The 21,520-nt window shown below is 37.9% G+C and overlaps 2 protein-coding genes across 6 annotated transcripts in view; one reads left to right on the forward strand and one right to left on the reverse strand.

Moving 5' to 3' along the window:
- LOC105231666 (trichoplein keratin filament-binding protein) overlaps positions 1-21,520 on the reverse strand; it is a 122,559-nt gene that overhangs the window by 70,413 nt on the left and 30,626 nt on the right. The gene's annotated exons all lie outside the window — the stretch shown is intronic.
- LOC105231695 (glutamic acid-rich protein) overlaps positions 13,027-21,520 on the forward strand; it is a 38,493-nt gene continuing 29,999 nt past the window's right edge. The window contains exon 1 of one of the 4 annotated variants that reach the window (XM_049448577.1): positions 13,027-13,309. In XM_049448577.1, the coding sequence (XP_049304534.1) occupies positions 13,276-13,309 (34 nt within the window). In that variant the 5' untranslated portion in view covers positions 13,027-13,275. Of the gene's footprint in view, positions 13,310-13,852; positions 14,243-21,520 lie in introns of those variants that run through there. The other 3 variants (XM_049448579.1, XM_049448578.1, XM_049448576.1) reach the window with 3 other exon arrangements.

The following is a 21,520-nucleotide window of genomic DNA, read 5'->3' on the forward strand; positions in this document are numbered from 1 at the left end:
CACTTTAGTGAAACAAATTCGATTTAAAACTCTCTATCAGAGCGCTTGAGGCTGGCTAAGAAATGCCTAACCAACTGTCAACGGTGACCGATTACTTCGGGATAGGAGTAGTTTGGATACCAGCTCAGAAAGAAATCGCAAGCAACTGTTAAAGTGAAGAGTTGATAAGCAGGGCACCTCAACCTCGGAGCGAAGCTACGCTCTCCTCTTGCGCGTTACTATTGCACAGCTAAGAGCTTGGTGAGCACTGAGCAATTACCGATACCTCTGCGGGGTCACGATTCTTCTGAGTTAAAGTTAATGCAGTAAAACCAGCGAACTTTTCGCCCTGAGCAAGTTTATGCTTGACATAATTGTAGAGATTACAAGTATAACTGACGGAGGCCTCGAGGTTAACAAGGACGTCCGTTGCCTTCTGGATAAGACTAGTTTAAGTAATAAAATCGTAGGCAACTGTAAAAGTGAGGAGTTGATAAAGAAATCACTTGTTGTTGTTGTTGTAGCAGCAGAATTCTGCCTAATTAATAGTCCTTGCTCGGATAAAAGTCTGCGTCCGTTTCGGTTATGTAGACCCGACTGCTATTACGCTATTGCTAGACTTGGAAACCGGAGATGGAGATCCGCTATTCTTCAGCATGTTACTGTGAGGCTTGCGATTTTCCACGGTCCACTTGGTAAGGTTAAAAATCTTGCCGGATGCCCGTTGTAAAAGACGAGGTAGAAACAGCTCAACACTTTCTTATTCACTGCACCGCATTTGCGATATCAAGGCTAAAACACCTTGGATCTCACAGCTTTAGAGATCCAGTTGAGCTGGCGGAACGCTTAAGTAGACATTTAATATTACATTATTTCCATTCTAGATCTGACTTCATTAAGGACTGATCATAATCCTCCTTTCGAACCTTTCTTGGGTTCAGGCATATCACATAACCTTGAATCTCACAGCTTCAGAGATCTAACGGAGGTGGCAGAACGTCTAAGTAGACACTTAAATTTCAGTTATTTCCATTCTAGATCTGGCTTCATTAAGGACTGACCTTTCTTGGGTTCAAGCACATCACCTAATCTTGGATCGCACAGCTTTAGAGATCTAATGGAGCTGGCAGAACGCCTAAGTAGACGCTTAAATTTCAGTAATTGCAGATCTAGATCTAGCTTCACTAAGGACTGATCATAATCAGTTCAAGTGCGATTCTTTCTTGGGTTCAGGCATATCACCTAACATAACCCAGTGACCTCATAGCAAAGATTTTAGCAGGATAAGTTATCTGGAGGTCTTAAGTTGTCAAAATCTCAACGTCAGATCCAACATAGACCGACAGTCAACTTAAAAGGTCTAATTCCCAAAAGTAGGAACTTCGTAATTTTTAGTTTTCCTATAAAAAAAAAGTTCATATGAGCCCACTGTGTCAAGGTTTATTGGAGTGAAGGTCATCAGCATTGCGCACTTTATCTTGTTTCGTACAACCTGCAATTTTTCGAGTAGACAATGCTGAACTTTTGCCCAAAGAGTGTTTGGTAGCAGCTGCAGACAGGAAGAATTTAAAAAAATAACCTAAAAAAATACCAAAAATTAGCATTATCACGCATAACATGGAAATTTGGCAGCCAACCGTTTAGCAAGGCAAAATACACAATGACTTTCGTTTTTATAAATGCGTCGATGCGCTCTGCACCTATGGTACGACCCAGCGAAAAATTCTGGTAAACTTTCAATTTTTTTCGCATGAAATGAAAAATAAGCAATGATGAAAGCCTTAAGCAACCCACCAACCAGTATTTACGCCGAACACTTTGCCACTTTTTTAACAAAAACCTCAATCCAATGGCAGGGCCACAGAATGTCACATAATGTACCGAATGTTATGACGAAACTTTTGCAGTTGCCAAACAATATGTGCGCACACATTTCCAAGTAAGCAGCAAATGTCGCAGTGAACACGGTGGCGTATGAGTAACGGCTGTGAATACCACGCAGTGAGAAACCAATGAACTCGCTACACTGCGACCTACGCCGCTTCGCCGCTACTAGTTTTGTTCACACGTGAGGGGGGGCCATAATTATCATATGCGACAAGGTAAGCAGTCGCATAAAATAGTATTTGCAAAATTTGTAAAAAATTAATAAAAGCAAAGAAAATTATGTGCTATAGTTCACTGAAAAAAAATGTTGCGTTGCAAAACAAAGTAGTAAATTTCTGCTTCAATGCGAGTGTGTTCGGCTACAGGATGCATATTGCATATGCAAATCTGTGCAAATGTACCTACATATATTGGATATATGTATACGAACTTTGCTATGTGCAAAGATAAATATTTTTGTTCTCTGTGCAACTTTTGCATGTAAAACGAGTACTTTCGTTATTTCTTTTTATTATTTCAAGTTTTGTTTTCAAAATTTTCAAGTTAAACACGACGTCGCTTCTTTTTTGCTGCGCATGCTACATGACTAAAGCTTGTTGTTGAGACGAGTTGAGACGACATTTCGTGCTGGTTATGCAAAATTTATATTATGCTCAAGATTTTAACGAATTCTCATTTATTTCGTTTTTACTTTTGGCCGCTTTTGTTTTTCACTTTTCATGTACTTGGAATTGTGCGATGCACTGTGTGCGGTGCAGTGTGAGTTTCCCTACATTTTTAGTCCGAAATGAATCTGATGTTATACAGTGTCACCCAGTGGTTTGAAAATTATTTGAGTATCAGAACTTTTTTTGATGTATTAAGTCATACTCAAAAACTCCAGAGATCCCATAATCAGTTGTCTGTCTGTATATATACAAACTAGTCTCTAAGTTTTTGAGCTATCAATCTGAAACTTTGCTCTCCTTCCTTCTGTCACCAAGAAGCTACTCATTTGTCGGAACAGCCGATATCAGACCACCAAGGGATATAAACTGAACAATCGGTATAAAGTGTTTGTTTAGAAAAAATTTTTATTTGACGGGATATCATCATCAACGTTGGCGTGGGTTATTGTCCAATACAATGATGCAATCTACAGAGAAATTCTTCAAATCGACGAACTATAGCATATAGCTACCATACAAACTGACCGATCAGAGTTCTTCTAAGGAACATTGCCATCTTAATTACGGCTAGGTGTCTACAGACGATTAGCAGTATTATGACCACCCCCCTCAATACAGTCCAGAACTGGGCAACGCTAGCAGGTTTGGGGTTGAACCGGGAAAAAACGGATGACAAGAAAGTACAAAAATATCCTTTTTGGAAGTGCCCTTCTATAAATGGAAATCAACTCTCTCCAAGGACCGGATCAAGTACCTTGGGGTAGTCTTGAACAGAAAATTGCTGTGGAAGGACAACGTGGAAGAAAGTGTAAGAAATGCTTTGCTTATATGCGTGTATCTGCCTACATCTGTATCTGCTCGTCACAACCTATGAGCTGTCTCCCTCTCTAATACACTGGTGCTACACAGCTGTCGTTAGACCAATTCTGCTCTATGTTGCAGTAGTATGGTGGACAGGCGTACGGAAATCCATCTACCGATAGCTAATGAAAAGGGTTCAGAGGCTCGCTGCGCTGTGCATAATGAGAGCTTTAAGAATAACTCCAACGGCGGCTCTTGAACTGGTACTAAATCTGCTACCTATAAAGCTCTTCGCTGAAAACCGCGTAGGAAATCGTAGGACGACTATTGACTGCAGGAGAATTTACATATAGAACCTTTAGGCGATGGGTAATGGCGGCTGGGCAAACACCTATAAGGGTTTTTTTTTAACTGAGAAGTAAAGTTCAAAGTAGACATAGGAAAAGATGTCTGGCATAAAAGTATGTTAGCTACGCGCAATACTCAAAACAGCCAAACGGATGGCTCTACGGACGATGGATTTGGTGCCGGAATATACTGTCCAGAGTTAGGCATAAAGCAACCTTTTAAGTTGCCAGACCACCGCAGTATATTTCAAGCTGACGTCTTTGCAGATCTGGTCTATAATGCAGCTACCGCCAAATCCAGAGTTAACATCCACGTAAGCAGCCAAGCAGCAATCAACCAGGCCACAAGGGCATCGAGGGCAATGAATTAATGGACGAGATTACCAAGAATGGTGTACGGCTAACATCCAAAAACGTGATCAACATTGGGAAGCGCATGCATTGTCTATACGACGATCTCGACAGAAGCATGGTAAAAAAAATCAAAACCCGATGGAATGAGCTTCCTGGGTGCAAAACTGCAAAATTTTTGTGCAAAACGGAAACGAAAAGACCGTAGAAACATGATGCGAATACTAATTGGTCACTGTCTGGTGGCGACACCGGTCGCAGGATCGGGCTGACAGATCGAGAAGACTGCAGAAAATGTCTAGAGCAGGGCACCAGGGAAACAATGGAGCATCTTTTGTGCACTTGTGCCGCGTTACAAAATTACGCTGTAAGCATCTGAGGTTCCCTCGGTATGATACATTAGAAGCGGTATCTATAGTAAGGTCGTAGAGTCTGTTAAAATTCTCGGATGGCTATACCCCTTTGCCACTAAACTCTATCTGATATCGCAAAGGACCAAACTGGTCTATGCGTGGCTTATTGGACTACCAGATTAACCTAACCTAGCCTAACCTAAAGGGTTGATGTTTTTTTTTTTATTTTATTACTTTCTTGTACGTAATATAAATAATAACATTGATTTGAGCAGTAGACGAATTAAAATTTTAATTTTCAAATCAAATTTTTTTAGTTGGTCCCTTAGTTTTGTGCGCCATTGGTATATTTGCACTTTCTCCAAAATATTTTTGTGGTTATACCACTGCAATTGGCTTGTTACAACAAAATATAATAAAAAAAATATTTAACGGTACATCTTTGACATTTTTACAATGTAGCTTGTTCTTTGTACTTTATTTAACAACTGAAACTTAATTCTGAGAATGTAGCGCTCTTCGCAAGGGCACTGGGAAAACTTTTAATGCGGCCTTAGAATAAAGCAACGAAACAATGTACTATATATGTACATATGTATGTATTAGTGCCAACTATATGCTCGGTGAGTGCTGGGAAATTCTTAAAATTCTTTCTGCGCCTAGGCGGCCTTAACAAAAATGTTGAGCGAATTTCAGCGTAAAGCAATGGAAGCAATGGTGAAAAGACCGCAGTGCCAGCGATGTCGATGCAATGTGTTAAGCCAACGGCAACACGCGGTGAATGTGAGGTATTTCAATAGCATACTTTTAGGCATTCGAAAAATGCCATGCATGTGTGATGCCACCTGTTGCAATAAAAATGCATATATCTAGCCTAGCATATTCCGTTTTCAAGCGATTCAGGCGAAAAAATAATAAAACAAGAACCGAGCAATTTTATCTCAAAATCTCAAATAAATACCAAAACTCAAATGCATATTATTTTCAATATCGTAGAAACGGAAGCACATTATAACTTAAATAAGCAGACTTCCACATTTGCGTTGTCAAAGCGCGCTATAATTAATTTTTCAAATATTTTTCGCTAAAAATAACTCGCTGCACGCTGCCACTGCGCTGCCGCTGCCGCTAAAAGCATGTTGCTGGCACAAATGTGCAGCATACCCTGTCTCCGCCATCGAGCGCAACAACGCCTGGAGCTTCGAAAAATATGAGCATTCGCCCAAAAGCATACTTTTAACGACTCGTGAGCGGAAGTTGAACGCTTCCATTAGATTCAACTTCTCTCCTCAGCAGCAGCGCAGTGATGTACCAGCGAGCAAGTTCAGGCCAACTGAATAGAGACAGGAGGCAAGCGACGCGTATACGACGATAGCTTTTCAGTTAGCCGCGTGTACAAAGTAACAACAAAAGCAACTTTAAATAATCAGAAAACTATATTGTTGCCCTAAAGGCTGTTATAATTTCATAATATTCGACAAAGTATACGCCATCAAACTGTGAAAATAGCTCAGCACCCAATACGCACAGCAGTGGGTGTAAGTATTAACGCGCACAGTGTGTTAGGGGTACGGTGGTCAAAAAGTGTAAGTGTTCTGTGAAATGCAATGCACTTAACATTTTGCGCTTTCACAAGCAAGCAGAGCGTATAGAAAGTAGTGTGGTGTAGGGTGCAGGGTGAAGCGCGTGAACGAAAAGCGCATTAGCGCCGCCAGTTGAGCAACAGGAATAGGTGGCGTAGCGGATTTGGGAGAAGTGTATAATTTCCAACTGCCACTTGGTGGTTACTCAACACGATCAACCAGCAGACCAACTTCCGTCGCATGCAAGCGTTGCGCGGTGACGGCAGTAGGGACCGCTAAAAGCTATGCTACTCGCTCAAAATGCAAGCTGATTTTAATAGAAAAAGTTTGCGCGAGTTCAACAACGCGCGTTGCTAAAAACAACAAACATATTCCTAATGCTATAGAAATCGGGGTAACTAACCAACGCTTTGTAGTTCGTTTTTTCCACGCATACGCAAGCTGTAAGCGTATGTATGTATGTTGACAGTAAAGTAGCAAAAAATTTGGATTTTTTCAGGAAATTTGCGGTGGCTGCTTAAAAATTTTAATATCATACTTTTTTGGCTAGCTTCCATGCACAATGCAAGAGTACAGCAATCGGCGTTGGTATGTGTGTTAATTATTTATTTACTGGCGTATGTATATATAGTACGTATACAATCTAAATACTCGGGCAATAAACGCTTCCGGCTGCTGTATATACATATAAAAGAAATTTGAATTCAAATAAATTCAAACCAAACGGAAATGAAATGTATAACAGTAGTTATTAATATGGAATGGAATAACAGTGCGGTGGTCATAATATGATATAGTTTTAAAGCAAAAATATACATCACTAGTTGAATTGGGTATCGAAAATTGGTTAGCACTTTTATGAATAGCAGTGATGCAAAAATTATTCACAAATCGCTGATTTAGTGTTTCCAAACATTTTTTGCGCAATTTTTTTGCTCCACTAACGGAAGATAGATAAAGAAATTGAAGCTTTGCACTGCGACAACTGGTGAAAAAGGTCCTACATTCTGCACAATTCCAGGAGCTTGCTGGGCGTGACTGGTGTAATATGATCCCTGTCCACATAGATAGAACCTAGGGCCCTGAGCCTGCTTCTGTAAATTGCTGGGCAATCCAGAATCAGGTGTTCTGGAGTTTCCTTTTCCACGTTGCAGAACCGCCAGTTTTCGCAAGAGAATATGCCCATGTTGGACAAGTGCTTCCGCAGCCTGCAGTGCCAAGAAGGCGGAATTTGTATCGGAGGAGGTTGATAACTTCTTTAAACTTTACAAGGTTGTACCCTTCCGGAAGTAGCTTGGCATGTCGCATTTCTGCTGTTGTCTTCCCGCTCTCTCCTCCGTGCGAAGCAACTCTTTTATAGTGTCGGATCCCACCGCAATGTATGGTTCTGGCCCCATCGTTCTGGAAGCTGCCCCAGAGCGGGCTAGTTCGTCGGCCAGCTCATTACCGGTTGCCCCTTTAAGCTCTGGCACCCAGATTTCTAATTACTAATCAGATTTCCAACATACATACATATGTATATTAGAGTGAGTCAAAAAAAATATATATTTTCAGGAATACCAAAAAATATGTGCCGTAAAATAATCAAATAATAATTAAATAGTTAAGTTTACGAAAAATTGGAAAGAAAACATTTTGTAAAGCTTTCAATTTCCTACAAAATCTAGGAAACGAGATAGTTTTTTAAGTAACCGGAAACGAGATTTGAATTTTTTTATCTGGTAATAAGAAAAAAAATAGAAAACTGTAAGAAGGATCTTCCCGTCATACTTGACGACACTTTCTTACAGATGTCTAAGAACTAATTTTTCAAAGTACTTTTTTTTGACTCACCCTAATGTATATAAACATATATAAACATAAATATGGCCGTCTACATGCCATCAGCACCGCAAATGCTGCTTTGTATATTAAGTTACAGTTTGCTTTTCAAATTGTAACCAACCGGAAGCGGTGTTTATTATTATGCGAACCGTTTTCGCTGAACGGCGAAACACTAAAACCGCAGCGTGTTTTTATATAAATGCTGTGGTTATACAGATTGTTTAAATTTGGTTTCTGCAACATTGGGTATTGAGGTTTACGAAATTTACACTGTTATTTTAATTTTTTTGTTTTTTTGTTTTTTTTTTTCTGTATACTTAGTAAAAAGTTTCGTTTCACAGCATTCTCACTTTACCGCCAACAACATTCGCACATTTAACCGTTATAATTAATATACATACATATATCTCTTTGCGGCGTTTGTGCATTTCTGAAAGGTTTCAATATTTTTCTAAATTACGTAAACTTAAATAATGCTACAAGCGAATGGCAGACTGAAGCCACTTTCGGTTACCAACAACAAAAAAAAACGAGAAAAACGTTAATTTCGGTTGCACTGGAGAATATAATACCCTTCACAAATACAAAGCATTTCTAACAAGAATTTGATTTTGATCAGCCAATTTGAATGGCAGCTATACTACTGCGATTGTAAGACTTTAAATAAAGCGACTGGTGCTTTGAAATCGACGATTAACAGTCATAGGTCTAACTGGCATCGTTGGGATATCGAAAGGATCAGTGAATATCGGAAGTGATTTTGAAAGATCAGTTGGGCCGAAGGAAAGTGAAAGCACGGTTGATTCCAAAATCACTTAATGTTTTCGAAGACTAGCGTCGCCTTAACGTCTGTGAAATGATGCTTTCCATTTACCAGAATCTCATGAAACGTATTATTCTTGGCGATAAGTCTTAGATCTGTGCTTACGACCAGGAAGCAGACGATCAAATCGTGACAAAAGTGAGCCGAAGAACGAAAAAACACGTCAAAGCAGATGAAAAATCAAGGTTAGGTTGGCAGTTTTCTTCGATTGTCGATTGGTGGTGCACTCCGAATTCCTTCCCACCGGCCAAACTGTATACAAGGAATACTATTTGAGTGTGATGCCTCGTTTACACGAAGCTATTCGCAAATGAGGCCGGAATTATAAGCCGACAACTTTTGGCTTTTGCAGCACGATATGGCACCGTCGCAAACTGCATTGATTCTTCGTGAGGTTTTCGTCAAAATTTCAACCAATATCGTGCCACAAAAAAAATTACGTACAAAGTATTATGCTGAAGTAGTCAGATATCGGCCATTCCAAGTAATGAGCAGCTTCTTTCTGGGAAGCAAACAACGTGTGCCGAATTTCATATCGATATCTCAAAATCTAAGAGACTAGTTGAAGTATATACATACAGGCAGACGGACAGACGAACATACATATGTAGCGAAATCAACTCAGCTCGTCGCGCGGAGGGTATTTTGTTTTTTCAAAAACATTTTTTTTTTTGCGTTTTCTGTTCCTTTATACTCTTAGAATTAATGTAGAACCCACTTTACCATTGGAAGATTTCGAAAAAGGCCCAAAAATAATAATACCGCTCGACGTTCGGAGCGCTCGGGGTGCACACCTCGAACTTTAAACGCGTTTTTCTCAAAACACACTTTTTTTTAAACTGGCGGACATGATTCCGATCGAACTACTCAAGCGATTTGCTACATGTTTTTTTTAATATTCACAAAACGCCTATATTTTTTATAATTTATTGACAATGTTATGACAAATTTTATGTAAAAAAAAAACATGAGGAAAAATTAAAAAAAAAACGTTAACTACTTTTTTATTTATCAACATTTTTCCATGATTATAATAGGGACGTTAACCATTCACGTACTTTTTAAGAATAAATTGGGTTTTGTGTTTCAGATGATCCAAACATGAGAACTCGTGTCCGACAGTGAAAAATCGCAACTCATTCACTCAGCCATTTCTCGGACAGATGTCATCAAAAAATTCCGAAAAATTTGTTTATACACTCCACGATATACCTCATGATATGAAAAAAATGTATTGTAGAATAAAACTTTCTATGAAAAAAAATGTAAAAAAAAACAGACCAGATTACCCTTAAAGGGTCTCCAACTCCTACTGAATGTTGCACACATATTCAGGATATGAAAATAAATTTCATCGCTTGATTCACATTGAAATTTGCAAAAAGTGGTTTTAAGCATTAAAATATACAAATCCGGCAAGCATGATACGTTTTTTTTTTAAATTATATTATATAACTCAGCAGTTTGGTTATTTGGGCGCAAGAGCAACCATCGACGGGAGAAATTCAAGCGACTTTTTCACCTTATGGCAGAAAATTGGTTTCGGTATCCAGTCAGTTGCATGGGAAACGGTAGTTTATTGTTGTTGCCACGCTAAAGCCCCAAACACAATGGCTGAACAGAAAAGCGAATATTTTTTGGAAAAAAGTAAATAAAAGTAAGGAGTAAAACAAACGCATATGAGCAGGGCTGAATGTACCAGAGGGAATATATTTTAATCGAGTGAAATACAAAAATAATAAAAACAACGCGCACCAGCGCAGACTTCGATTTAATTGTGCATACCGTGCGGTATTTGCTTTTATTGTTGCAACCATTTTTATCGTTCTATTATCGCGCTCAGTGTTTTATTTATTTGTAACTGTTCAGTGCACATGCAACTGCGCTTGGAAAAAGAGTGATGACGCGCACCAACCTATTGTTACTGTTTTGCCGCTGTGATTTTCAATTGAGCAGTAAAATGCAGTTGCCGGCAATTGTTGGTGCGTTCGCTTTTATTGTCAGCCAATGTTGCAGTTGCCATGCCATTGTTGCAGCCATTGATGGTCGTCAATGTTTATTGTTGCTAACATAACATAACAACGGCAATCGTTACTTCATTCACTGCTGTTTTACGATTTGTTATTGTTGTTACACGCATTGTGACAAATTGAAATACTCAACAGTTTTCCGAAATATTTGCTTGTGTTGAAAAGTGCAATCAGTTTTACAGTTGCTATTGTTTTTGTTATAGCTATTTTGTTAAGCAAACATAACTGGCTTTATTGAACTATTTTTCTTTAGCCAACAAATAACTATTTGGTGTTTGCCTGCTTCGGTTAGTCGCCTCGCATACTCTGAACAAAGGTTGCTCTCTACAGGCGAGTACATATTTGCCATGTTATATGTATGTATATGTGCTTTATACCATACATCCACATATGTACATACATATATATCATATCAGAAAGCAGTAACTATTGCCGTTTTGATTACAGCTTCTGAGAGTGTCTACAATGAAACGTCTCCGCAAAGTAGAACCTAATCAATCGTTAATTGTTGCCTATTGGGACTAAGAAAGAAATGCAAGTAAAAACATGTAAGGAAGTGCTAACTTCGGATGTATTATACTCTTGCAACTTACAAGAATCAAAGTCACCTGGAAGTTCGAAAATCTTTATATCAAGTATATGGAGGCTCAGAAAAGTATTAACCCGATTTAACCCATTTTTAATACTATAGGATTGTTAAAAAGCTTCCTCTCTAAATTTCGATTATAAATTTGACACATTGACCGATATTCAAATATAGGCACTGCGATCCGCATATTCGGTACCTAGGGGCTTGATCAATTTTGGTTGGACTTGGACCATTTCTGGTCATAAGGTGGCTTTAGAAGAATTATGACTGCAAAATTAGATCTCATTCTATTAATTACTTCTTGATTAGTGTACTGGAGAATAAAAGAATCAAATGGAATTTAAAATTGTATTATATGGGCAGTAGGCGTGGTTGTAATCCGATTTCGCCTATTTTCACATTGTGATATATCAATTTAAGAAGCATGCTACGTGTCGAAATCGGTCAGCCGGGTCCCGAGATATGTATTTTCAAAAAAAAAAAGTGGGCGGTGCCACGCCCATCGTCCAATTTTTACACCGGTTCCCATAAAGCCCTCTCATACCATCTCGGAGCGGTAAAATTGAATATCTCTGGCATATTTAGTTATAGATTTATTGCGCTTTTAGTAGTTTTGAACAGTACCGTTATATGGGTAGTGAGCGGGGTTATCTTTCGATTTCATCCATTTTAACAGGGTGCGCACGCACACTTTCCATAAATGTATTGCCCACAAATCACAGTTTTATATCTTAACTTAGTGCTTACTTATGGTCTTTTATAGGTTTTCGATTAATGACGTTTTGTGGGCGTGGCAATGGTCCGATTACGCCCATCTACGAACTCGAAATTTTTTTTTGTACTAACAAACCCACATACCAAGTTTCAAGATATCTAAATTTTTACTCAAGTACAGCTTGCAGGACGGACGGACGAACGGACAGACTGGCGGTCACTCGGATCTTATCTCGCCTCGTCATCCTGTTCATTTATATATGTATACAAAACCTATATACACCGGTAGGTGAACAAAACTATTATACTCTGTAGCAACAGGTTGCAAGAGTATAAAAATCCATGAATTGGGGACTTCGAATTGCTTCCGCATCTATCGTATTCTCCAGATCTGAGCCTCAACGACAATTTCCTGTTTTCAGATCTCAAAATAATGCTAGCGTTGAAGAAATTTTCGACGAATGAAGAGGTGAGCACCGAAACTTAGGCCTATTGGTGGTTCGCTATATTCAGTGTATCACCCTTGAATGGAACTATGTTGAATACTAACGTTTTCTTCTAGGTTTTACAAATTTCCTATCAATCTTAAGGTACATTACCTCGTTCAAGGTATAAAAACCATCTGCATTAACAAGGTCTGTAAATACTATAACATATAAAATAACATATGAAACTGCAACAAGTTTAACTTAGAATTAAAATTTATTGTTTTTGCCAGTTAAAGGCTTGCATTAATTAATTTCTTCATTTTTTGCGTTGATGACAAGCTTATTTGAAAAGCAAGTGATTGCCTAAAACGAGCAGTGATAACAGAACCTGCACAAACTTCATCCCCACCGGCAGTCAAGTAAGCAGACAGAGCATTGCTTGACCTCAGGCCAATCGAAACAATATGCAAATCGATGGCAAGCACTTTTTCTCACCAACGCCAGCATTGCAAGCCATTCAATCGATCAATTTGCCAAAATTTTGCAATTCAGTAGGGCAGCACCCGTTGCGTATACGCAACAAAGCAAAGCAAATGCGAACAGACGAAAACCCATAATGAGTTCGGAAGGTTTCATTTACTTGCCCAACAGTGGCAATGCGATCGCTAAGTGGCTAAGAGCTACGTCGGGCATATTATGTAAAGTGAATGTATTAGAATTAGATCTTACTAAGTGAGCACAAGAAAATAAAAAAGAAATTTCCAAATATTCTGAATTGGTGCGAATTTATACAAAAGTTTTGGTTTAAACAAAGCGTCAACTAAATATTGAACTGCACTACCGTAGCAGGTAAATTGAAACACATAATCGAGATATTTATCTGCATCCATCAAACGCCATGGATTTCCTGGACGAGTGGTTCTTGTCACAAGGTAAAGGAAACCCCCGCCAACAACTACTCGTACATTCACGCCCAAACGAAAGTGCAGTTACAAGTTATAATTACAATATGTTCGACCTATTTAGATTGGCAGGCGGTAGTGAGTGTTTGTATGTGTGTGTGTCTGCATATAATCAGTGCAAATGGCTGGTAGTTGAAGCTAAGTGGCACTTTCGTTTTTAAGTTAATATTGCAAGCGCAATCTGTAGCAGCTTAGCTGTCATTTGCCCACTAGTAAGCTGGATTACAGAAATGTTGTGGATGTGCGTCAAGCAGCGAGTTAAATATCGAGCAGTTGCAAAGATTTGCAGTGCAAAACTTCTGTTGAAAACGCGCAAAAAACTTGCGTAATTTTTATTTACTTGAATTGTGTTTTACTTTTACTTTCTTCATTCTCGCGCGCATATTGATTGTGCAGTTGCAGTGTGACTTGCTGTGTTTGCATTCTGCTTTAAGCTTTTTTTTATATATTTTTTCCATTGCTCATCCAAGTCTTTCGTACTTTCATTCGACGTGTTGACATTACGCGAAGAGCACACAATTTCGTTGAAGTCATTTAATTAATCCTCGTGCCTTTTTTGTTAATTACGCGCTGCTCTGCATTTCATAAAGTTCCACATTTTCCAAAGAAAATGGCAGTTCAGTGAATTGCTGCAACTTGGCACAACTATTTAAGACGGCAAACACGCTGACACGCTTCAGTGACGGTGTGATGTGTAAGAGTTTGCTGACATTGCTGTGCATAGATTATGTGATTGCCTTTTAGGGATTTTGCGCAGGCCACACAGCTCATCAAATAAACATTTGTATAGAAAGTGAAGAAGTCTACGCAGTTAACCCAAAATGGATGGCTTTTATGTGAGCATACGCAAGCGTTGTATTTCGCAAATGGATATCGATTGCCCTTATCACATAGAAATCCAGTGTAAGTAATGCAGAGTAAATGGAAATGAATAGAGTGAAATGCTACCGCCTTTTATAACATTTGCAAAATATGACATCTTATGACTTATTGCTCATATTTAGTTCAATAATAATTTGTTAAAATCGAAACGAAGAAATATTACTATAACTTTTGCTGGAATGAAAGAGTTTCCTAAAAGCATACAGTGATACTTTTGGCAAATGCTACTTTTTATATAATATATGAAGGGGTTAGCCGTGAAACTCAGGCTTCAAAAACTATTTTTTTTATTGTCTTATTTAAATCTATAACATCTCTAGAATATTGTGCTAAAATGTCAAGTTGATTAGAGTAATAGTTTTGGAGTTGCAGCCTTGAAAAGGTGCGCGCTCGAAGTAAGCTAAATAAAATACAGACACTTAAAACTTGAGACGCGTTTTTATCGAAACTGTATTTTCAAAGTCAGTTGTTAAGATTTCTAGCGCACTGCTCAACTGATGAAAATTTTACACAGTTTTTCGAGATATCGAGTTTTGAAAGATGGCTTTTTTGTTTCAATTACAACTGTTAAAAAGAAAAAACAAAACATTGAGTAATGTTCATCAAACTTTGTATTTTTTTATAAAAACGTTCGCTATAAATACAATTTTTACGTTTTATTTTTTCTTTGAAAGTTTCAAAAAATATTCGTAAAATATTTATTTTGCACAATGGAAACTTTAAATAAAATATTTATTTTTTACATGAAAAAAAAAATTAAAATAGGACGTTTTATGCTCGAGGAAGCCCATATAACCTCAAATTCATTGCTGTTTGTTGGGAGAGCTGCGTTTCTACACACCAATAACTATGAAAGATATATGATTTTTTCCAGAGTTTTATTTCATTAAAGGTTTGATGGTTGTTCCCCCAAGTTGAGAGGAATATCACATTTACACTGTTATTTGCAGTGCTTTGTGAAGCCAGAGAAAACACGTGTTGTTGGATATTAACTATCGAAAAAACAACTTGAATCTAACCTTTGTATATACAAGGTCTGTCGCAAAAGAAGCAGGATTGTTAAAAAAAACAACAAGAAATTAATATTTTTCAAAAGTTATATTTTTATACTCTCGCAACAAAGTTGCTAAAGAGAGTATCATAGTTTTGTTCACATAACGGTTGTTTGTAAGTCCTAAAACTAAAAGAGTTAGATATAGGGTTATATATACCAAAGTGATCAGGGTGACGAGTAGAGTTGAAATCCGGATGTCTGTCTGTCTGTCCGTCCGTCCGTCTGTCCGTCCGTCCGTCCGTCCGTGCAAGCTGTAACTTGAGTAAAAATTGAGATATCATGATGAAACTTGGTACACGTATTTCTTGGCTCCATAAGAAGGTTAAGTTCGAAGATGGGCAAAATCGGTCCACTGCCACGCCCACAAAATGGCGGAAACCGAAAACCTATAAAAAGTCATAACTAAGCCATAAATAAAGATATTAAAATGAAATTTGGCACAAAGGATCACATTAGGGAGGGGCATATTTGGACGTAATTTTTTTGGAAAAGTGGGCGTGGCCCCGCCCCTACTAAGTTTTTTGTACATATCTCGGAAACTACCATAGCCATGTCAACCAAACTCTATGGAGTCGTTTCTTTCAGGTATTTCCATATATAGTTCAAAAATGGAAGAAATCGGATAATAACCACGCCCACCTCCCATACAAAGGTTATGTTGAAAATCACTAAAAGTGCGTTAACCGACTAACAAAAAACGTCAGAAACACAAAATTTTACAGAAGAAATAGCAGAAGGAAGCTGCACCCAGGCTTTTTTTAAAAATTGAAAATGGGAGTGGCGTCGCCCACTTATGGACCAAAAACCATATCTCAGGAACTACTCGACAGATTTCAATGAAATTCGGTATATAATACTCTCTTAACATATATATGACATATACGAAATTTTACACAGTTTTTCGAGATATCGAGTTTTGAAAGATGGCTTTTTTGTTTCAATTACAACTGTTAAAAAGAAAAAACAAAACATTGAGTAATGTTCATCAAACTTTGTATTTTTTTATAAAAACGTTCGCTATAAATACAATTTTTACGTTTTATTTTTTCTTTGAAAGTTTCAAAAAATATTCGTAAAATATTTATTTTGCACAATGGAAACTTTAAATAAAATATTTATTTTTTACATGAAAAAAAAAATTAAAATAGGACGTTTTATGCTCGAGGAAGCCCATATAACCTCAAATTCATTGCTGTTTGTTGGGAGAGCTGCGTTTCTACACACCAATAACTATGAAAGATATATGATTTTTTCCAGAGTTTTATTTCATTAAAGGTTAGATGGTTGTTCCCCCAAGTTGAGAGGAATATCACATTTACACTGTTATTTGCAGTGCTTTGTGAAGCCAGAGAAAACACGTGTTGTTGGATATTAACTATCGAAAAAACAACTTGAATCTAACCTTTGTATATACAAGGTCTGTCGCAAAAGAAGCAGGATTGTTAAAAAAAACAACAAGAAATTAATATTTTTCAAAAGTTATATTTTTATACTCTCGCAACAAAGTTGCTAAAGAGAGTATCATAGTTTTGTTCACATAACGGTTGTTTGTAAGTCCTAAAACTAAAAGAGTTAGATATAGGGTTATATATACCAAAGTGATCAGGGTGACGAGTAGAGTTGAAATCCGGATGTCTGTCTGTCTGTCCGTCCGTCCGTCTGTCCGTCCGTCCGTCCGTCCGTGCAAGCTGTAACTTGAGTAAAAATTGAGATATCATGATGAAACTTGGTACACGTATTTCTTGGCTCCATAAGAAGGTTAAGTTCGAAGATGGGCAAAATCGGTCCACTGCCACGCCCACAAAATGGCGGAAACCGAAAACCTATAAAAAGTCATAACTAAGCCATAAATAAAGATATTAAAATGAAATTTGGCACAAAGGATCACATTAGGGAGGGGCATATTTGGACGTAATTTTTTTGGAAAAGTGGGCGTGGCCCCGCCCCCTACTAAGTTTTTTGTACATATCTCGGAAACTACCATAGCCATGTCAACCAAACTCTATGGAGTCGTTTCTTTCAGGTATTTCCATATATAGTTCAAAAATGGAAGAAATCGGATAATAACCACGCCCACCTCCCATACAAAGGTTATGTTGAAAATCACTAAAAGTGCGTTAACCGACTAACAAAAAACGTCAGAAACACAAAATTTTACAGAAGAAATAGCAGAAGGAAGCTGCACCCAGGCTTTTTTTAAAAATTGAAAATGGGAGTGGCGTCGCCCACTTATGGACCAAAAACCATATCTCAGGAACTACTCGACAGATTTCAATGAAATTCGGTATATAATACTCTCTTAACATATATATGACATATACGAAATATGGGGGAAATCGGTTCACAACCACGCTTTTTTCCAATATAACGCTATTTTGAATTCCATCTGATGCCTTCTCTGTATAATACAATATATGTATACAATAGGAACCAAAATAAAAAAATATGTAAATGACGGATAATGAAATCTCAATTATCACTTTATCATGCGAGAGTATAAAATGTTCGGTGACACCCGATCTTAGCCCTTCCTTACTTGTTTTATTCAAAGTAGTTTCCTTGTGCTTCGATACAGCGTTTAGCCCAGTAAATTAGCATTTCAAATGAGTGTTTAAGGTCATTTTTCGGAAGGCTCTTGAGAATATCGTTCGTCGCCTTTTAGATAGCTGAAATGTCCAGAAACCAATGTCCTTTCATGGGCAAATGAAGTTTTCCAAATAGGTAAAAATCACAGGGTGCCAGACCAGGTGCGTAGGGTGAGTGATTAATGGTTAATATGGATTTTTTTGTCAAAAAATCAGTGACAAGCGTCGACCGATGACACGGCGCATTATTGTGCCATAGGCGCCAGGGCCCTGCCTCACGGTATTGTGGTCGAGCACGACGAATGCGTGACAAAAGACGCTTCATAACACCAAGGTAAAACACAGCATGAATCGTTTGGCCAGGTGGGACGAACTCTCGGCGTACAATACCCTCGGAATCGTAAAAAAAAATTAGCATTGTCTTTATTTTTGACTTCTGAAGGCGACTTTTTTTCGGTGATGGCTCTCGCCCTCACGACCTTCTTGGAATCGCTTAAACCACTCATGCACATTACTACGGCATGGGCACTGATCACCATAAGCTTTTTTCATCATTTGAAATGTTTCAGTAAACGTTTTCCCAAGTTTAAAACAAAATTTAATATTTGCTCTTTGTTCAAAATGCATTTTACGACCGATGACCAAAAGCTGCTGTCACTTTTTGATCGATAACATCGATTGTAGTTATCCAATTGTCTTAAAATTTTTACGAAATGTCAACAAGAGATCAAACTTTTTATTTCATATACCCACCAATAGGTGGCGCCACCAGAAACAGTTATATTTAAAAAGTTCTGTTTCTTTTGCGACAGACATTGTATGCTTGTGTTGGTTTCCGCTAATGTTTATTATCATTCGAAACAAAATTTTTTGGCATTTATTTTTTGAAGATTATCTCATTCAAATGTTGGGCGTGGCTACGTTTCCGATGGTCCATTCGTAGAGTACAATTTTCGGTGACTCATTAGAGCATTTCAACTGTTAACTGGCGAATGAAACGTGTGATGTTTTGCTCAAAAGCCTGAATCGAAGCGGGATTGTCCACATAGACTTTAGACTTTACACAACTCCACTGGAAAAAGTCTCACGGTGTGATATCACATGGTCTTGGTGGCCAATCGACCGGCCCAAAACGTGAAATTATCTGTTCACCGAAGTGTACTCTACTTTTACAGGTCTTTTCCAAGATTTGACGCCACGTAGTGTCTACGCCGATAAAGAAGGAGAAGTGTACTCTCAATAAATCCAAAACTAAATGTCACCGAGATCACGAGCTTCAATTTCAGGCACCAAATAGTCGGTTATCATAGCGCGATTGTGTGTTACATTCTCACCGGCATCATTTTTGCTCGTATTCTGATAGTATATGGACCGATGATTTCACAGGCCCATCCACACAAATCCGTTATTGTTTCTGAATGAAATGGCAGCTCTTGAATCTCTTCAAGTTGCTCTCCGTCCCAAATGCGGCAATTTTGCTTGTTTACATACCCATTGAGTCAGTAATGGAATTCCTCGCTAAAAAAAATTCGTTGAAGACGTTCTGGATGATCTTCGACCTCTTGAACTCATGAAAATATTAAAAAAGTGAAAGATATAGCTCTTGAAAATCGTTAGGCAAGTATTAGAGAGTTGGCAAGAGAGCTCGACATCTCTCGTGAGTACGTTCCGTTGATTTCGGTGGATAAAAACTGAATTTTTTTTCAAAAGGAGTACAACAGTAAACAGCTCTCTTTGGACATGCTTGATTGTGTGAATTACGATCCCACAACCGCCGTATTCACCAGATTTGCCTCCGTGTAATTTTTTCTGGTTTCACAAACTGAAATTGCCGCTCCGTGGAACCTGTTTTCAATCGATCGAAGAGATAAAACAAAATTCACTAAAGGAACTGAAGGTCATACCAAAAAGTGCTTATGAAAACTGTTTCGAAGACTGGAAAAATCGTTGGCATAAGTGTTTTACATTGTAAAATATCATTAAAACCGTTATACGTTATTAAAAAATTTCAACATTAAACTTCCTTCGTTTACTATTGCATGAGTCGAAAGGAGATTTTTCAAAAATAGCAAGCAAACTCAAAACTGTGAAGAGTTAATTTTGAAATTATCTCAATATAAGCAAATACATATAAATATATGCTATGTGGTTGAGCGAATTGGAATAAGTTTCTATATATTACACTCACTCATTCGCACAGGCTTTTCACAAATTTAGGCGCATAACAGATTCGAAAATCCACAATTTTCAGTTCTACGGAAGCGCTGGCTAGCTGTGTACCGGAAAAATACCATAGTGATTGTGCTTAATTTTTAGGTTGCAGACCAAAAAAAAATTTATCTTTCAGTTTTAAAATAGAAAATTTACAAAATTGTTGGTGGAAGTGCATACAAACTGGATAATTACGAAATTTCAAAAACAAAAAAAATTAAGACTAGTTACTCGTCAAATAAAAACTCGAAACTATAACCATATTTTGAAGTCGCTTTACAAATTTCGTCCCTTCTTAGCGCAACAGTTCAGAAGTTATGCCACATATACATACATACAAAAAGAATTATTCAAATATTTTTGAACGAATACGTTGCAGAAATTCCCACGAAACGTTTAAATATAGCGATGATTGCGATGGCGATGGCGATGGCTAAGGCAAAATCGTTCGCCATTTAGTATAATTGAAAAGTGCAATAAGAGCGGCGCTGCAGATATTGCAAGTTTACATATTTCCAAATGCAACTTTGCGCAGCGATTCAAATTAATGACCCATCAAATTTGCATAGATTTCAACAAGCGCGCGGTTCAGTGGAATCGGCGGGGCGAGCGAAGTGAATGACGAACGGCAATGCAAAAATGCAAATCGAAAAAAGCTAGGAAATTAATAAGACAGATAGATAGACACAAGGCAAAGTGGAAAGCGGGATAAAGCAACAACGAATTCAATTTTCGAAAATGAAGAGAAAGCCAACAAGGCGAAAAAACAATTCGCTTTCGCAGCATTTTCACAATCGAGCAGTTTTTTTTTTTTTGCTTTTCCTTTTCGACAGCAACGCCCCCACATGGTTTTATTTTTATACATATTCGAGAAATAACAAAAATAACGGAATATAATTAAAAGCTACTTGCTACTCCGCTTTGTGCGATCATTCTCATAAATTTACACAAATAATATGTAAATACACTGAAAACACAAAGGCAAAAACTTATGTTTGTATGTATGCATATGTGTGAGTATATAAAATGTGTGTGTGTTTGTGTTTATCAGAAGAAGAAAGCGCAAAAGCAAGCGATTGAGATAAACCAAAAGCGAGCATATTTTCACAAAATAAAAAAAAAAAAAAAATCATTTTCGTAAGGCAAAAGGCGTGCGACGAAGCAACAGCCGCGGAGAATTGAAAGCGAAACGCAAATGGAAACCGAAATAGAAGTTCGTTAAAATACAGCAAATGAAGAAATGCGTGAAAATGTGTGGAAAAGTGTTGGAAAAATGGCAGCGCACATTCAACAACCACAATTAGCATCGCCGAGAACAACAACAACAACCGAAGCGACTGTGTATTTGGCCTTTGCTCAAGGTGGGGTACAAAAAGGCTAGGCGACGAGTGGCGAGCGAAGATGGCCTCCGCTGAAGTGCAAAGCAAACGCTTAACCTTTTCAACGTTT

The sequence above is a fragment of the Bactrocera dorsalis genome, chromosome 2, assembly GCF_023373825.1.
Source record: "Bactrocera dorsalis isolate Fly_Bdor chromosome 2, ASM2337382v1, whole genome shotgun sequence".
Classification (NCBI taxonomy): Eukaryota; Metazoa; Arthropoda; class Insecta; order Diptera; family Tephritidae; genus Bactrocera; species Bactrocera dorsalis.